General features: G+C 39.3%; 1 protein-coding gene across 2 annotated transcripts in view; it reads right to left on the bottom strand.

Moving 5' to 3' along the window:
• Nucleotides 1-276: 276 nt before the first annotated feature.
• The window catches only part of LOC127807704 (uncharacterized), a 76,030-nt gene continuing 63,593 nt past the window's right edge, over nt 277-12,713 (bottom strand). Inside the window, exons 8-11 of one of the 2 annotated variants that reach the window (XM_052345744.1) lie at nt 4,346-4,390; nt 4,130-4,213; nt 3,922-4,025; nt 277-561 (exon numbers count right to left, since the gene is read on the bottom strand). In XM_052345744.1, the coding sequence (XP_052201704.1) occupies nt 558-561; nt 3,922-4,025; nt 4,130-4,213; nt 4,346-4,390 (237 nt within the window). In that variant the 3' untranslated portion in view covers nt 277-557. Of the gene's footprint in view, nt 562-3,921; nt 4,026-4,129; nt 4,214-4,345; nt 4,391-10,266; nt 12,705-12,713 lie in introns of those variants that run through there. The other variant, XM_052345743.1, reaches the window with a different exon arrangement.

The raw sequence follows: 12,713 nt of genomic DNA, 5'->3' as shown, positions 1-12,713 counted from the left end.
AATGAACCCATATAGCATGAGAAGTGGATATGTGATAAACTCAAGCGTATAAACAGACTTGATGATGAAGCGGGGAGATTGTATAATTTGATGATGTGATGTTAAGGATGATGATAGTTAAGGTTTCATGACCATATGGGTTTGAAATGATGATGCTAATTAATTAACCCTTGAAGGATGATTTATGGGAGCTCTAAGGACCCAGCTTAACTAACTTATCCACCTCCTTGTGATGAGTGATCAGTTGGCGTTTGAAGATTTGAGTGATGTGTCATGGCCCCCTCCTTTGGGGGCACAGTACAACAGGCTGTGTAAACACCAAGCTGAAGCCCAACGTACACCAAGCCTCCAAGTTCAATTATCCTCAAATTCATTGGAGAAACCAAGATCTGATATCATTATATAAAACTTAAAACCACCCAAGTCTACAAATTCACAAGCAACTAAACAGAACGATAAGAAATGAAACCAAAAACCCAAAAAAACCTATTACATCGATCATCTTGTCCTACTGTTCGATTCCAGCACTCTAATATCTTCCTCCTCATCAGATCAGATCACCTGGAAAATGATAGGAAGAGGGGTGCGTCAATGTTACCGTGCAGATATACTAACCAAAATACAACGTTTTCTACACAAGACAGTAAAATCAGTTTCAATTTCAAGTATTCCCAATGCAACAACAATAATCATTCAACAGTACAGAAACCATCCCATATGGTGTAACAGATGTGAAGTGGCATATAAACATTTCAGTGTATAGAACACGAGTATCCAAGGGTACCCGTTAATCACAATAATCATTCAATTAACAATAATAAAATCATCTTAATGGGCGTTTTCTGTGAATCCAACCATGTAGAAGGGGACAATGGATAATGCTTGGGTTTTTATCTCACTCCCAAGCACTCAGTGGAGCAACCGGAGTGTACCCCATCTATTCGCTTCCTGTTGAGAAACTAGAATTTTCTCCACCCACATACGTGATTGAATTCTAGTTGCCAGAGTATCCCATAGTCTTCGAGCAATGGTCCCATAAATATCACCCAAGCATATATGCTAGCACCATATATTAATTCTTTCATGTCTGTCACTACTTTCCAGTCCAATATTCTCAATTTATTTGCATAATCATCATGGTAATATACTTCAAATAGAATTTCAGAATATAAAACATTTCATAAACATGCATGGGAATTGTCTTTTCAGGCATATGCATTACATAATAACCATTCACCTGGATTGCGCATAACTGCCCAAAAGTATATTCTCCAAGAAAACCCTAACTTGAGAATCATAATAACTTGTAATTTGTCTTAAATTTCTAACTCATACGTAACCAAATGGGGCTTCCCTGAATTTCTTACTAGAGGGTATTTTTGTCATTTCCTAAAACTGAGGGAGGGGGGCATTTCTGTAATTTTAAAATCAGGGATTTACTGTGATTTTCTAAAATTTATGTGCTTTTGTGTAATTTCAAAAAGTTTTACGGCCGTTCGGTTATTATCCAAAACCTGAGGGTCTTTCAGTATTTTCCAAAACTATAAGGATCTTTCTGAAATTTCTGAAACTAGAATGGACCCAGTCCAATAAAAGCAAACGAGAATGGGGCACCGGTCCATTTATTCGGGTCGGGTCAGCAGCCCGCACGGCCGCCCTCATTTCCGCATCGGCGGCGGGCACCCGGAATGACTTTGAAATGGGATAATAAGAATAAAAAAAAAAAACAAAAATTAAGGCCAAGGAGAGAGAATCTTCGTTTACCTGCAATTCATGGGTTGGTCGGTCGGTCGTCAGGTCCTAAATCATGAGCTATCTTCCCTTCAATTCCAAACCACAAAACTTGCTTCTTCACCCAATGCTACATATAACATAACCCTAAATCCTCACTCTCTCTCTCTCTCGGTTACATACTTGCCAATACTGTACCAGACTGTGTGTCCAACCATCGGTACGATATCATTCAATAGGTAGGTAGGTAGGTATTTATTGGGCATTTGGTATTGGGCACGATCGCAACTTCCTTCAGTTTCACTCCACATTTTAACTCCCTGGTGATTCCTATTTCCAGTAGTTCCAGTGACGATGATGATGATGATAGCCAGCAAATATATGCATGCATATACAACTGAAACATAACTCATGTTTATATAATGAATACATAATCAAGATGCATGTAATACATAAATAATCTCCAAAGCCAATAAGCCCCGCACTGATTTGAACTGTGGGATTCACATACCACATAAGCCTAGCCCCTAATAGCCTGTGTATATGCCCCAACGGAATAATCCACAGCATGCTTTACTCACTCAGCGCAAAAATATAGACACGCTAATCTTGATAATAATAATTCATGAATAAACCCATGCTTGCACACCTCATCATGAACCCATGAATGTATAGTCAATATTAGACTTTAACCATGCATTTAATCATACTTAAATAAGATAGCAAGCTCTAATCATGTAAAATGCTCCATAAAATACCCCATATAATTCTCTTGCATTTATATAAATCATATGTGTAATGCATAGTTGAACATGGAGATTTTCATGAAGCAAATTCGGCCATGGGACATTATTTACAAAAAACAGAAGTTATATAGTTTTGACATCTCTCTGTATTTTGGGCATAACTTACTCATATGAACTCCAATTTAGCTGATTCAAGTTGCTATAAAAAGACAAGAGGAATATCTACAACTTTCATGTTTTAAGTTTTGAGAGATTCGGACTTTAACAGGGTCAAAATCAAGCTGCAAATCGAAAACAGAGTGTTGTAATTTTACTGTTCATCATCTTCTTCGGCGAAACCGAGTTTAAAACATCGCCAACTCTGAAATCATATCAAAAATAACATCATCTCCAATGGAATAGAGCTAAACAAGACCCCTTGGACCAATTACAACAAAGTTTAACCAGAAAATGAGATCAAACAAAACTTTTGAAACAAAATGATATACCTATATAAACATATGAATAATTGGAACAAATATGGCTATATGGATGAGGATGCTTGCCTTTTGTTGCTTCTAGCTTGTTGATAAACACCTAATCTTGCTTTTCCAGCCCCCCCTTGCTTGCTAACTCTTAAAGAGACAAAGAATCAAAAACAAAAAAAAACCTCTCTGTTTCCTTCATTTGGTGATGGCTGAGAATGTCACCCCTTTCTCATCTCTTTCTTAGATAAATACCTATATATGGGCTCTTTGGTGCAAATAATTCATATAGAATGATTCCAAAAGCTAAAATCTCACGTGCTTGGAAGCTTTCAGAAGATGGGAGAAGAAACTTGGCCGCCACTCACGCTCACTAGTCTCTGCCTCCACAATTAAACCCACATAACTTATATAAAATAACATTTATACCACATTATTAACCTAATAACATAATTTTAGCTTTAACAATCTCACATATTACATAATTCACCATATACTCTTACACTAAATATCAGAATATTTTTGGGGCGTTACAATAAAAAAGACAACAAGGATAATGATTCAATGCCCGGTTACTGGATGAATGGACAAGTAACATTCTCATGTGAATCCTGTGATTTCATTTCATGGAACAGGACAAGAATGATATATATATATATAGATTGTAGTGACTCAAATCAGGACATGAAATCCAATTGCCTAGGTTTCATTTGTCACAAAAACCCAAAAAAAAAAAAAAAAGGAAAAGAAACTCATTTCCGAAACTTTCTAAAATTCATATGAGTCTGCATACAATGCCCAGCTACCCTTCCCCATTTCTCAAAATAATCAGGAAGGCCTGATATGGATATGGCCTTCCCATGGCCATAAGCAAGCATCTCAATATAGATTTACAATCACTAATAAGATGAACAACATAGAATGCCAAATTCCTTTTGACACAGAATGAATGATTGGCCAAGCACATTAAAACTGTGTACCTAGGTAGTGAAGTTCTTATAAGTCGCTGGCTGGCATAGGCGGCAAGTGGACCTCTGAGGCTCTCATGCTTGTGAAGAACGCTTTCAAGCTGTAGCGGTGGTAGCTACAAGATTGGGGGGGGGGGGGGGGGGGGGGGAGGAGAATCTTCAACATTTGAAAATACCAAGAAACGTGAAGCATGCAAGAGCAAGAACAGAGCATTATTACCTGTAATAATACACGAAAAGAGTGTGGCTGAGTTTGAGACACACATTTCAGGAACCCAGCCCATAACTTTGGCATCATCCAAATCTTCTTCCAAAAAATATTATAAGAGTCAATTGAATTTCTCAGTCAACTAGAACCAAACAATAGCTATTTGAGAAAGCCTAAGGTCAAAGTTTTTCTATCGGAAAAAAGAACTGTCAGCTTCAGTGAATATACCTGTTTATTCACAAGCTTGGAAAGTATTTCCATCACAAAATCAACCTGCTTAAGCAACAAATATAACTGTCACAAAATGATAATAAACAGACTATCGCAAAACAAGATCCTCAAGACATTGCAATCCTTGACCTGTACTTTTACATTGCAATGCATGTTGAATACAGGATTCCTACAAACCCCCAAAATCACTAGTATCAAGATTAACATTTTTTTCTTTTAACAATTTTTGAACAAATTAAATTTGAAAGGACATTTTATTTTGAAAATTCTGGCTGAAATTGGCTATGCAGTAAGCCTTCATTGAAACAGAGAGAGAAAAAAAACTTCGAGAGAATCTTATTGCAAAAGTGCTGTTCCCAACTTAAATAATACAAGCCTCTGCTCCTAACTAACTGTCCAACTAAAACACTTAATTACATAACTGCCACTATCAACAATCTGACATTGCAAGTAACTGTACAAGAAAAACACAATAAATCTGTTACAACCCCTCAAGATGAACCAAGAAGATTGAGAATGGCCATCTTGGACAATAGAGGAAACAACTGGGCTGCCAGTATAGCGTTAGTAAACACATCCGCCAATTGATGTTGTGTCCGAATAGGAAGAAGTTTGATATGACCAACAACTACCTTGTCCCGAATAAAATGACAATCAATTTCTATATACTTGGTACGTTCATGAAACACCAGATTGGTGGCAATATGGACAGCAACTTGGTTATCATAGAAAAGCAGAGCAGGAGTGGAGGAGGGAACCTGAAAGTCCAGCAGAAGTTGATTAATCCATGTAATCATGCCGGCAGTGGAAGCCAAAACTCAATACTCAGCTTGAGTTGATGAATGAGAGACTGTATGTTGCTTTTTAGATCGCCAGGATACTAGTGACTCACCAAGGAAAACACAATACCCAGTAACAGAATGACGATTGTCTAAGCATGAACCCCAATCAGCATCAAAGAAAGCACGAAGCTGCAAAGAAGATGAGGCAGAAAAGAATAACCCCTGACCTGTAGTAGCCTTGAGATATTGTAAGAGATGATAAACAACATCAAGGTGAGGCTTCCTAGGATGAGATACAAACTGCCTGAGTTTGTGAACTACAAAAGTAATGTTTGGTCGAGAGATTGTGAAATAAAGTAACCGGCCAATTAGCTTTCGATAAAGAGAAGAATCCTAAAGTAAATCTCCTTCAGAAGAACTTGAGATTAGGAACCATAGGCAAAGAGGCAGGCTTGCTAGCTGTTAAGTATAATACCGTTGAGAGAAAAAAATACCCTTTTCTAATTGAGCAATCTCTAAGACAAGAAAATACCTCAAACGGCCAAGGTCCTTGAGTTTGAACTAACTGTGTAGAAAAGACTTGAGAGCATTTATAGCTGTAATATTAGGACCTGTGAGGATTATATCATCCACATAAACCTAAAGAGCCACAAATGAGGATCCATTACCCTTGGTGAACAAGGAATAATCAGATTTGAATTGCTGGAAACCAAACTGAATAAGAGCATGAGAAAACTTGGAGAACCATTGCCTTGAGGCCTGCTTTAGACCATATATAGACTTATGCAACCGACAGACCAATTTCTCCCCCTGAGAAGCAGCCAGAACTAGAGGCTTATAACCAAGAGGTAAGTCCATATACACTTCCTCAAAAAGATCTCCGTTGAGGAAGGCATTATTAACATCTAACTGAATAAGAACCCATTTATTCATCGCAAGAAGAGCAAGCAAGATCTTGGGATTTACCGCCCGCAGTCCCCTGCTGCTCGTGCCCTCGATTTCGACAGAGGAGGTAAATTGCAGGTGGAGAATTTGTCTCATTGCGCAAAGGCAATGAGTTGAACCCACGACCTATTGATACGAATCCCAGCTTATCGCGGCCCGACCTATTGGTGCACAATGGCATGCTTGTTAAAAGGCAGAGTGGTAACAAACCAAGTTTTGTTAAGATGCACAGCATCCAATTCAGCATTCAGGGCATCCCTCCAGTGGGCATATTGGACTGCTTGATGATAATACTGTGGTTCAAAATTGGCAGAGACGTTAAGAAGAAAAGAGTTGTGGGTAGGGGAAAGATTGGAATAGGAAACATAGTGATGTAAAGGATATGAGGATTTAGTTGAAGGAAGTGGTTTGTGAGCTAGCAGGTTGCAGTGAAAGTCTTGAAGATAGGTAGGTGGTTTAATGGCCCTAGAAGACCGACGAATAGGAATGGGGGAAATAGGACCAGGTGCAGTCGGGCAAGGATGGGATAGAATAGAATTGTCCTCAGCCAAGGTGTGAGAAGTGGTAGGCAAGTCATTCAGGGGTGTAGGCAGTACCAAGTTAGGAAATAGATCAACTACTTCATCGGAAGTAGTGATAGAATGACAAGGAAATATGCGCTCATGAAACTGCACATCGCGAGATATGAAAATAGACTTGGTGTTAAGATCATACAGCTTGTAGACTTTGACATTTGGAGGATAGCCAATGAAAATACAAGCTGTAGCTCTAGGATGAAACTTGGTTATGTGGGAAGGCAATGTAGAAGCAAAACAAAGGCTACCAAAGACCCTGAAAGAAGAATAGTCTACAAGAGATTGATATAGCAATTGATAGGGTGTTTTGGAATGTATAATAGGAGCATGAGTTCTATTTATCAAGAAGGCAGCAGTAAGGATGCAGTCCCCCCAAAACTTAATAGGAACCCTTAACTAAAAAAACAGTGCCCTAACCACATTTAGAAGGTGCTGGTGCTTTCTTTCAACTATTGAGTTTTGTTTAGACCTCTCAACACACGAAAATTGGTGTATAACACCCTTAAAGGCAAAATATTCAGTAAACTACAATTCAGGATCATTGTCTGACCTAAACTTCTTAATCACTGTGTTGAATTGAGTCTCAACTAAAGAGAAAAACCCAAAGAACAATAGTTCTAGCCTTAGAGTTATGCCTCATAAGAAAAACCCAAGTAAATCTTGTGCAGTCATCAACCAAGGTAAGGAAGTATCTATGGCTAGCATAAGTTGGTATATGATATGGTCCCCAAGTATCACAACGAACAAGATCAAAAGCACACTCTGACAAATGGTTATTGGAAACAAACGACAACCTTTTTTGTTTAGCCAAAAGGCATACATAACAACCACATCATCAACATCACACTACAACAGACAAACATTTATGTGAATGTTTTCTTTTCAGGCAGCATATAAGATATAGATTATCCCAACATCTAAAAGTTGGGCCGACATGTGCAAAATATAAACATAAGAGATATGAGGATGTTAAGATACAAGAAATATAGCAGCCATCCCAGACCTTCAGTCTGAAAATGGGAATGGAGATGAACCTTTAATTGAGAAATCCCCTATCATCATTGCCAATAATGGCAATATCATCCACATAGATGCTTCTCTCCTAGATGCTTACTTAAAGTGGATTTAAGCAAGGCATATGGTTCGGTAAATTGGAGTTTTATTAGGAAGATTTTATTGGGCCTTGGATTTCATTCTCGGTTCGTTGGTTGGGTCATGGAGTACATTTCATCCCCCTCATATTCAATTGTGGTCAACTTTTTCAAGGGGGCAAGGGGTATCAGGCAAGGAGACCCAATATCTCCCTTTATTTTTGTGTTATGCATGGAATACTTATCAAGAACTTTGAATTATGTTGTCAGGCAGCCTGATTTTAATTTCCATCCCAAGTGCAACAAACTTTGTATTTCTCACCTTATTTTTGCTGATGATATTATGCTCTTGTCAAGGGGGGATCCCATCTCTGTTTCAATGCTCATGGATTGCCTTAAAGATTTTGTTGTTGTCTCGGGTCTGTCAGCAAATATGGGGAAGTCTAACGTTTTTACTGCAGGGTTATAGGGGGAGGCTCTGTAGGATATCCTCAACATTACGAGTTTCCAGAGAGGCAGCATGCCCTTCCAGTATTTGGGGCTTCCTGTTGCGGCTCAGAAGCTTAGAGTGAGCTTTTATGCGCCTCTTATTGATAAAATATCGGATTGTATCAGTTCATGGACAGCTTCTTCTTTATCGTATGTTGGGAGATTTGAGCTCATCTAAGCTGTTCTACAAGAGACTGAATGTTATTGGCTTTCAATTCTCAATGTCCCTGGTGTGATTGTCAATGTCCCTGGTGCAGTGATTGATAGCATTGTTCGTTTATGTAGGCTTTTCTTATGGAACTCTAATTTTCCATTAGTTTCTTGGAGGTCCGTGTGTATGCCGAAGTCTGAAGGAGGCCTTGGCCTTAGAGATCTCAGAAGCTGGAACACTGGGTTGCTATCCAAGATCTTATGGAACATTCACTCCAAGAAGGATTCTCTATGGGTTAAATGGATTGGCCACCAGTACTTAGGGACAACATCCATTTGGGAAAGGGAGCGTAGAGAGGATGATTCATCCTTATTCAAAAAAATGTTGTGTATCAGGGACTCTTTATTACAGGATGGAGGATCCCCCGATGGCGTTGTGGCCATTATATCAGGTTGGATTGAGAATGGGGCCTTCAGGTTTAAGACAGCGTATGATTATTTTAGGCTTAAAGGGCAGAGAGTCAAATGGTTCTCAGTGGTGTGGAAGTCCAACCTGATCCCCAAGCAGGCTTTCATTTTGTGGTTGTGTGCCAAGTCAAAAATTCTCACGAAGGACAGGCTTTTGTTTCTTAATATCGATCGGTCACGCCCTATGTGAGGCACAGCTGAAGAGTCTTTGAGACATCTTTTCTTTCAATGCCATGTTAGTTCAGACATTTGGAGCTCGATCAGGGCTTGGCTAGGCCTTTCCCACACAATGTCAACACTGTCAAGGGCGTTAAAGTGTATTCAGAGGCAAGCCAGAGGGTCTTCTTGGCAGAGCCGTGTTAAAGGATGGCTTTGGCAACCACGGTCTACCACATTTGGGGTGCTAGAAATTGAAGTGTTTTTGAGAATGTAAAGCCTTGTAGTGAGAGTATTTCATATAGGATTAAAACCTTTATATACAAAGCTATGTTTTCTTTGTATCCCCATGTTTTGATTTAGTATGAAACTCTTCTTTAGGGGCTTTAGTTTTATTACCTTTGTTGTCCCGGGTATGCCCGGTGTATACTGTACATTTTGATCTTTATACATATTTATATTTGATCAAAAAAAAAAAAAAAATCATTCACATAGACCACCAAATAGATGACACCACTAAGAACATGGTGATGGAAAACAGAATGATCAGCTTCACTCCTACTTAATCTAAAGGAAGGAACTACGGAGCTAAAGTGACCAAACTAGCACCGAGGAGATTGTTTCAGCCATACAAAGACTTCTTGAGCCGACAAACAAAGTGAGACTCCCCATGAGCAACAAACCCTAGAGGTTGCTACATATAAACTTCTTCATGAAAGTCACCATGAAGAAAGGCATTCTTAATATCAAGTTAATAGAGTGGTCAATGTTTAATAGCAACCATAGTAAGAAACAAGAGAACTGAAGCAATCTTAGTGACCGGAGAGAATGTATCATTATAATCTAGACCAAAGATCTGTGTATAACCCTTGGAAACTAATTAAGCTTTTAAGACATTAGGACCAACTTTAAGAGTAAAAATCCAGGGAGGGACCAAGCAAGACGAGAAAGAGCCTCGACATGTGTTTTAGGGATGGAAATAGAATAAAGTGCAGGAGCAAAAACAGACTGAATAGAAGATAAACGATGATTGCTCAAACAAGTGTAAATGGGATAAGGATTTCAAGTAGAACAAGTACCTTAATGAAGAAGATGTTGTGTAGGTCTGGAATATGAAGAAATTCAGGCACCATCTGAGGGAACTGTCATGACCATGGGGTTTCCTAGGGATTGAATAGGAAATTGAAGAAGAAAGAACAGAATTGGAGGGAGAAAACAGAACAGAAAGAAGGAGAAATGGAGAAGGGAAGGAAAGGTTTTAGATGTACAGAGGGAGACAGAATGTTTTATTCAATCAATTGATAGCCTTTATTCTCTAACCTACAACCTCTTTATAGGTTGTTTACACCCAATTCAGTTATCAACAAACTAACCAACTAACAACTCAAGTAACTACACACTAAGGAAAATACAAACAAGAACAATTACAACTAATGCCCTTGGGGTCATGACATTTCCCGCCTCCTTGAAGCTGCTGACCCAATTCTTCATCCAATTCTCGCCTTCACAATCTGAATTCTTCTTCACCTTTTCTTGTTATTTTCTCTTACCAGCCTTGGCCTCTTTTTCTTTCTCCTTCTTGGTTTTATCTAATGAATGAGAGAGGAAACAACATTTCGTTGTTCAGCAGGAATTTCAAGCTCTTTTGAAGTATTGCTTTCGTTTTCCTCTAATAAAATCAGCACCAACTCCTCTACCTTTTCAGTGGCTAAGAAATCTCCAACCCTATCATTTGTTCTGATTTCCTTGGTAGTGCCTAAAAGGTCAACAAAATCTTTTTCCACCCGTTGACATTTTTATCCTTTTTCCTCCTCCTCTTTGTCTCTATTCAGTAGATTCTCAAAATTTAACTTTGTATTGCCATTAGGTATTGGAAGGGTGCCTTTTTTTTCAAGAGAAACAAACTTAAAGTCTTCTAAATCCAGAGTTGTTATGATCATATCCTTTCTCAAATTCACAGCATCTTCTACTTCCTCATCTTCCATAGAGATCTCAAGAGATCTCCTCAATAGGATTATCTTGTACTTCTGAATTTCCTGATCCATTGTAGGAAATTCATCAACTTCTTGCTGTAAACTAGGGGTAGCTATAGAAATACCTTTGTTCTACTGGTTGCTCTTAAGAAAACTTTTAAGTGGTAGCTCATGCTTTCTACAAATGGTTTCCAGTGCCAATTCTTGCAGCCTCACCTTCTCTGCCGTTTGTTCCACCGTAGTAGGACGGAACATAATCACCATAAGCCTCAACATATTATTAAGACCATTAGTGAATCTTGATACGAAATAAGACTCATTCAAGATTGGATCGGAATGGAGCATCTGTGCTTTCAATTTCTCAAACTTGACCAAATACTCCATAACCGAGTCCTCATGTTTCAACTTGTTGAACTCTTCGTTGTAACTCTTGTCTCCAACTTGATTCTTCTCGGTAGACTTAATAAAAAATTCATCAAACATACTCGATAAACCATTCAATTTGCTGTCAATACTATCCCAAGTATTTGCAATTCCTGTATCCATCTTCTCAGTTCAAATCCTTGCAAATTCACCTCTGAAACAGCAATCTGTCTATCGCCTGGAAATTTGTCTATCGCCTTGAGCAATTTCCAAGAACCGTACAGCCGAGACCAATTGAAATCATCGAACTCTTGCATGCGCCAAAATCGCCTAAAATCTCTACTCCGTTATGATCAACCTTGATGAAGCCGGATCGGAATTACCGCAAGGGATCGCTAGAATTCACATCCAAGAATCACCCACCAGGATTCGCCTTCAAAAATCCACCCCCAACTGCTTTTCAAGTTCCGTAAGCCTAATCCGTTGGGCAACACTGATACCTCCTAATCCCGATCAAGTTAGTTCGACCTTCAAGTTCACCTACTATCAGCTTCTAAATTCACTGGAATTCTGTCCAAAAATCACCCCACAACAGCCGCCTAGGAGAATCACCCAAGAATCGCCAAGAATTCTGCTTCAGTAACCACCTTCCTAAATCATCCAGATCCAAGTCAATAGCCAAGGACAACTTGCCTCTGAATTCGCGATCACCGTGACCCCACGATCGCCCCCAGCCCGCGCCTACTTCTCACCTAATCACCATCTAGTGGTCGATGCTACTTCGTCTTGCACTTCCAACAGTGTCTGATTCTCTGCTTTGCCTTCCAACGACGGACCAAAGTTGCTTGAATTTCTGTCGAAAGCTGCCCTTAATCACCACTGAGACTAATCGTCATGTCTTGGTTCTTCTTCGTTTGGCCGTTGCAACTTAGTAGATGTCGCAAGAATCCAACCCAAAGTCTTGATCATCAGCGAGACCGATCGGCCAGTCTCGATTCCCTTCGTTTGTTCGACCCTGTTGCACTTTGACAAGTTACCGGCTGGTCATAAAGTCTCCCTAATGGTGGAGAGTCTTTAGGCAGGTGTTGAGTAGTAGTTATGACCATCTCAGCCAACAGATCAGGTTGGATTTCAGAGATTAATATTTCAATTGATTTAGCCCCTCTGTTACCTACTGCGATTAAAGCAGCAATCACGGCAAGCATTTGTTCTGCGGGAGTTAAACCACTATTCAGAAGAGAAACCTTAGAACCGTGACAAATTCTTTTGGCATCCATATCAAGACCTCTGTTTGGCTCTTCATTTTCCAGAGGCAAGGCCCTTTTTCTTATGGCATCACCTGCAACAGGTAGCTGACTTGATGCCTGATTATC

This window comes from Diospyros lotus, chromosome 8, assembly GCF_014633365.1.
Source record: "Diospyros lotus cultivar Yz01 chromosome 8, ASM1463336v1, whole genome shotgun sequence".
Taxonomy (NCBI): Eukaryota; Viridiplantae; Streptophyta; class Magnoliopsida; order Ericales; family Ebenaceae; genus Diospyros; species Diospyros lotus.
This window is presented reverse-complemented; position numbering and strand designations above follow the sequence as displayed.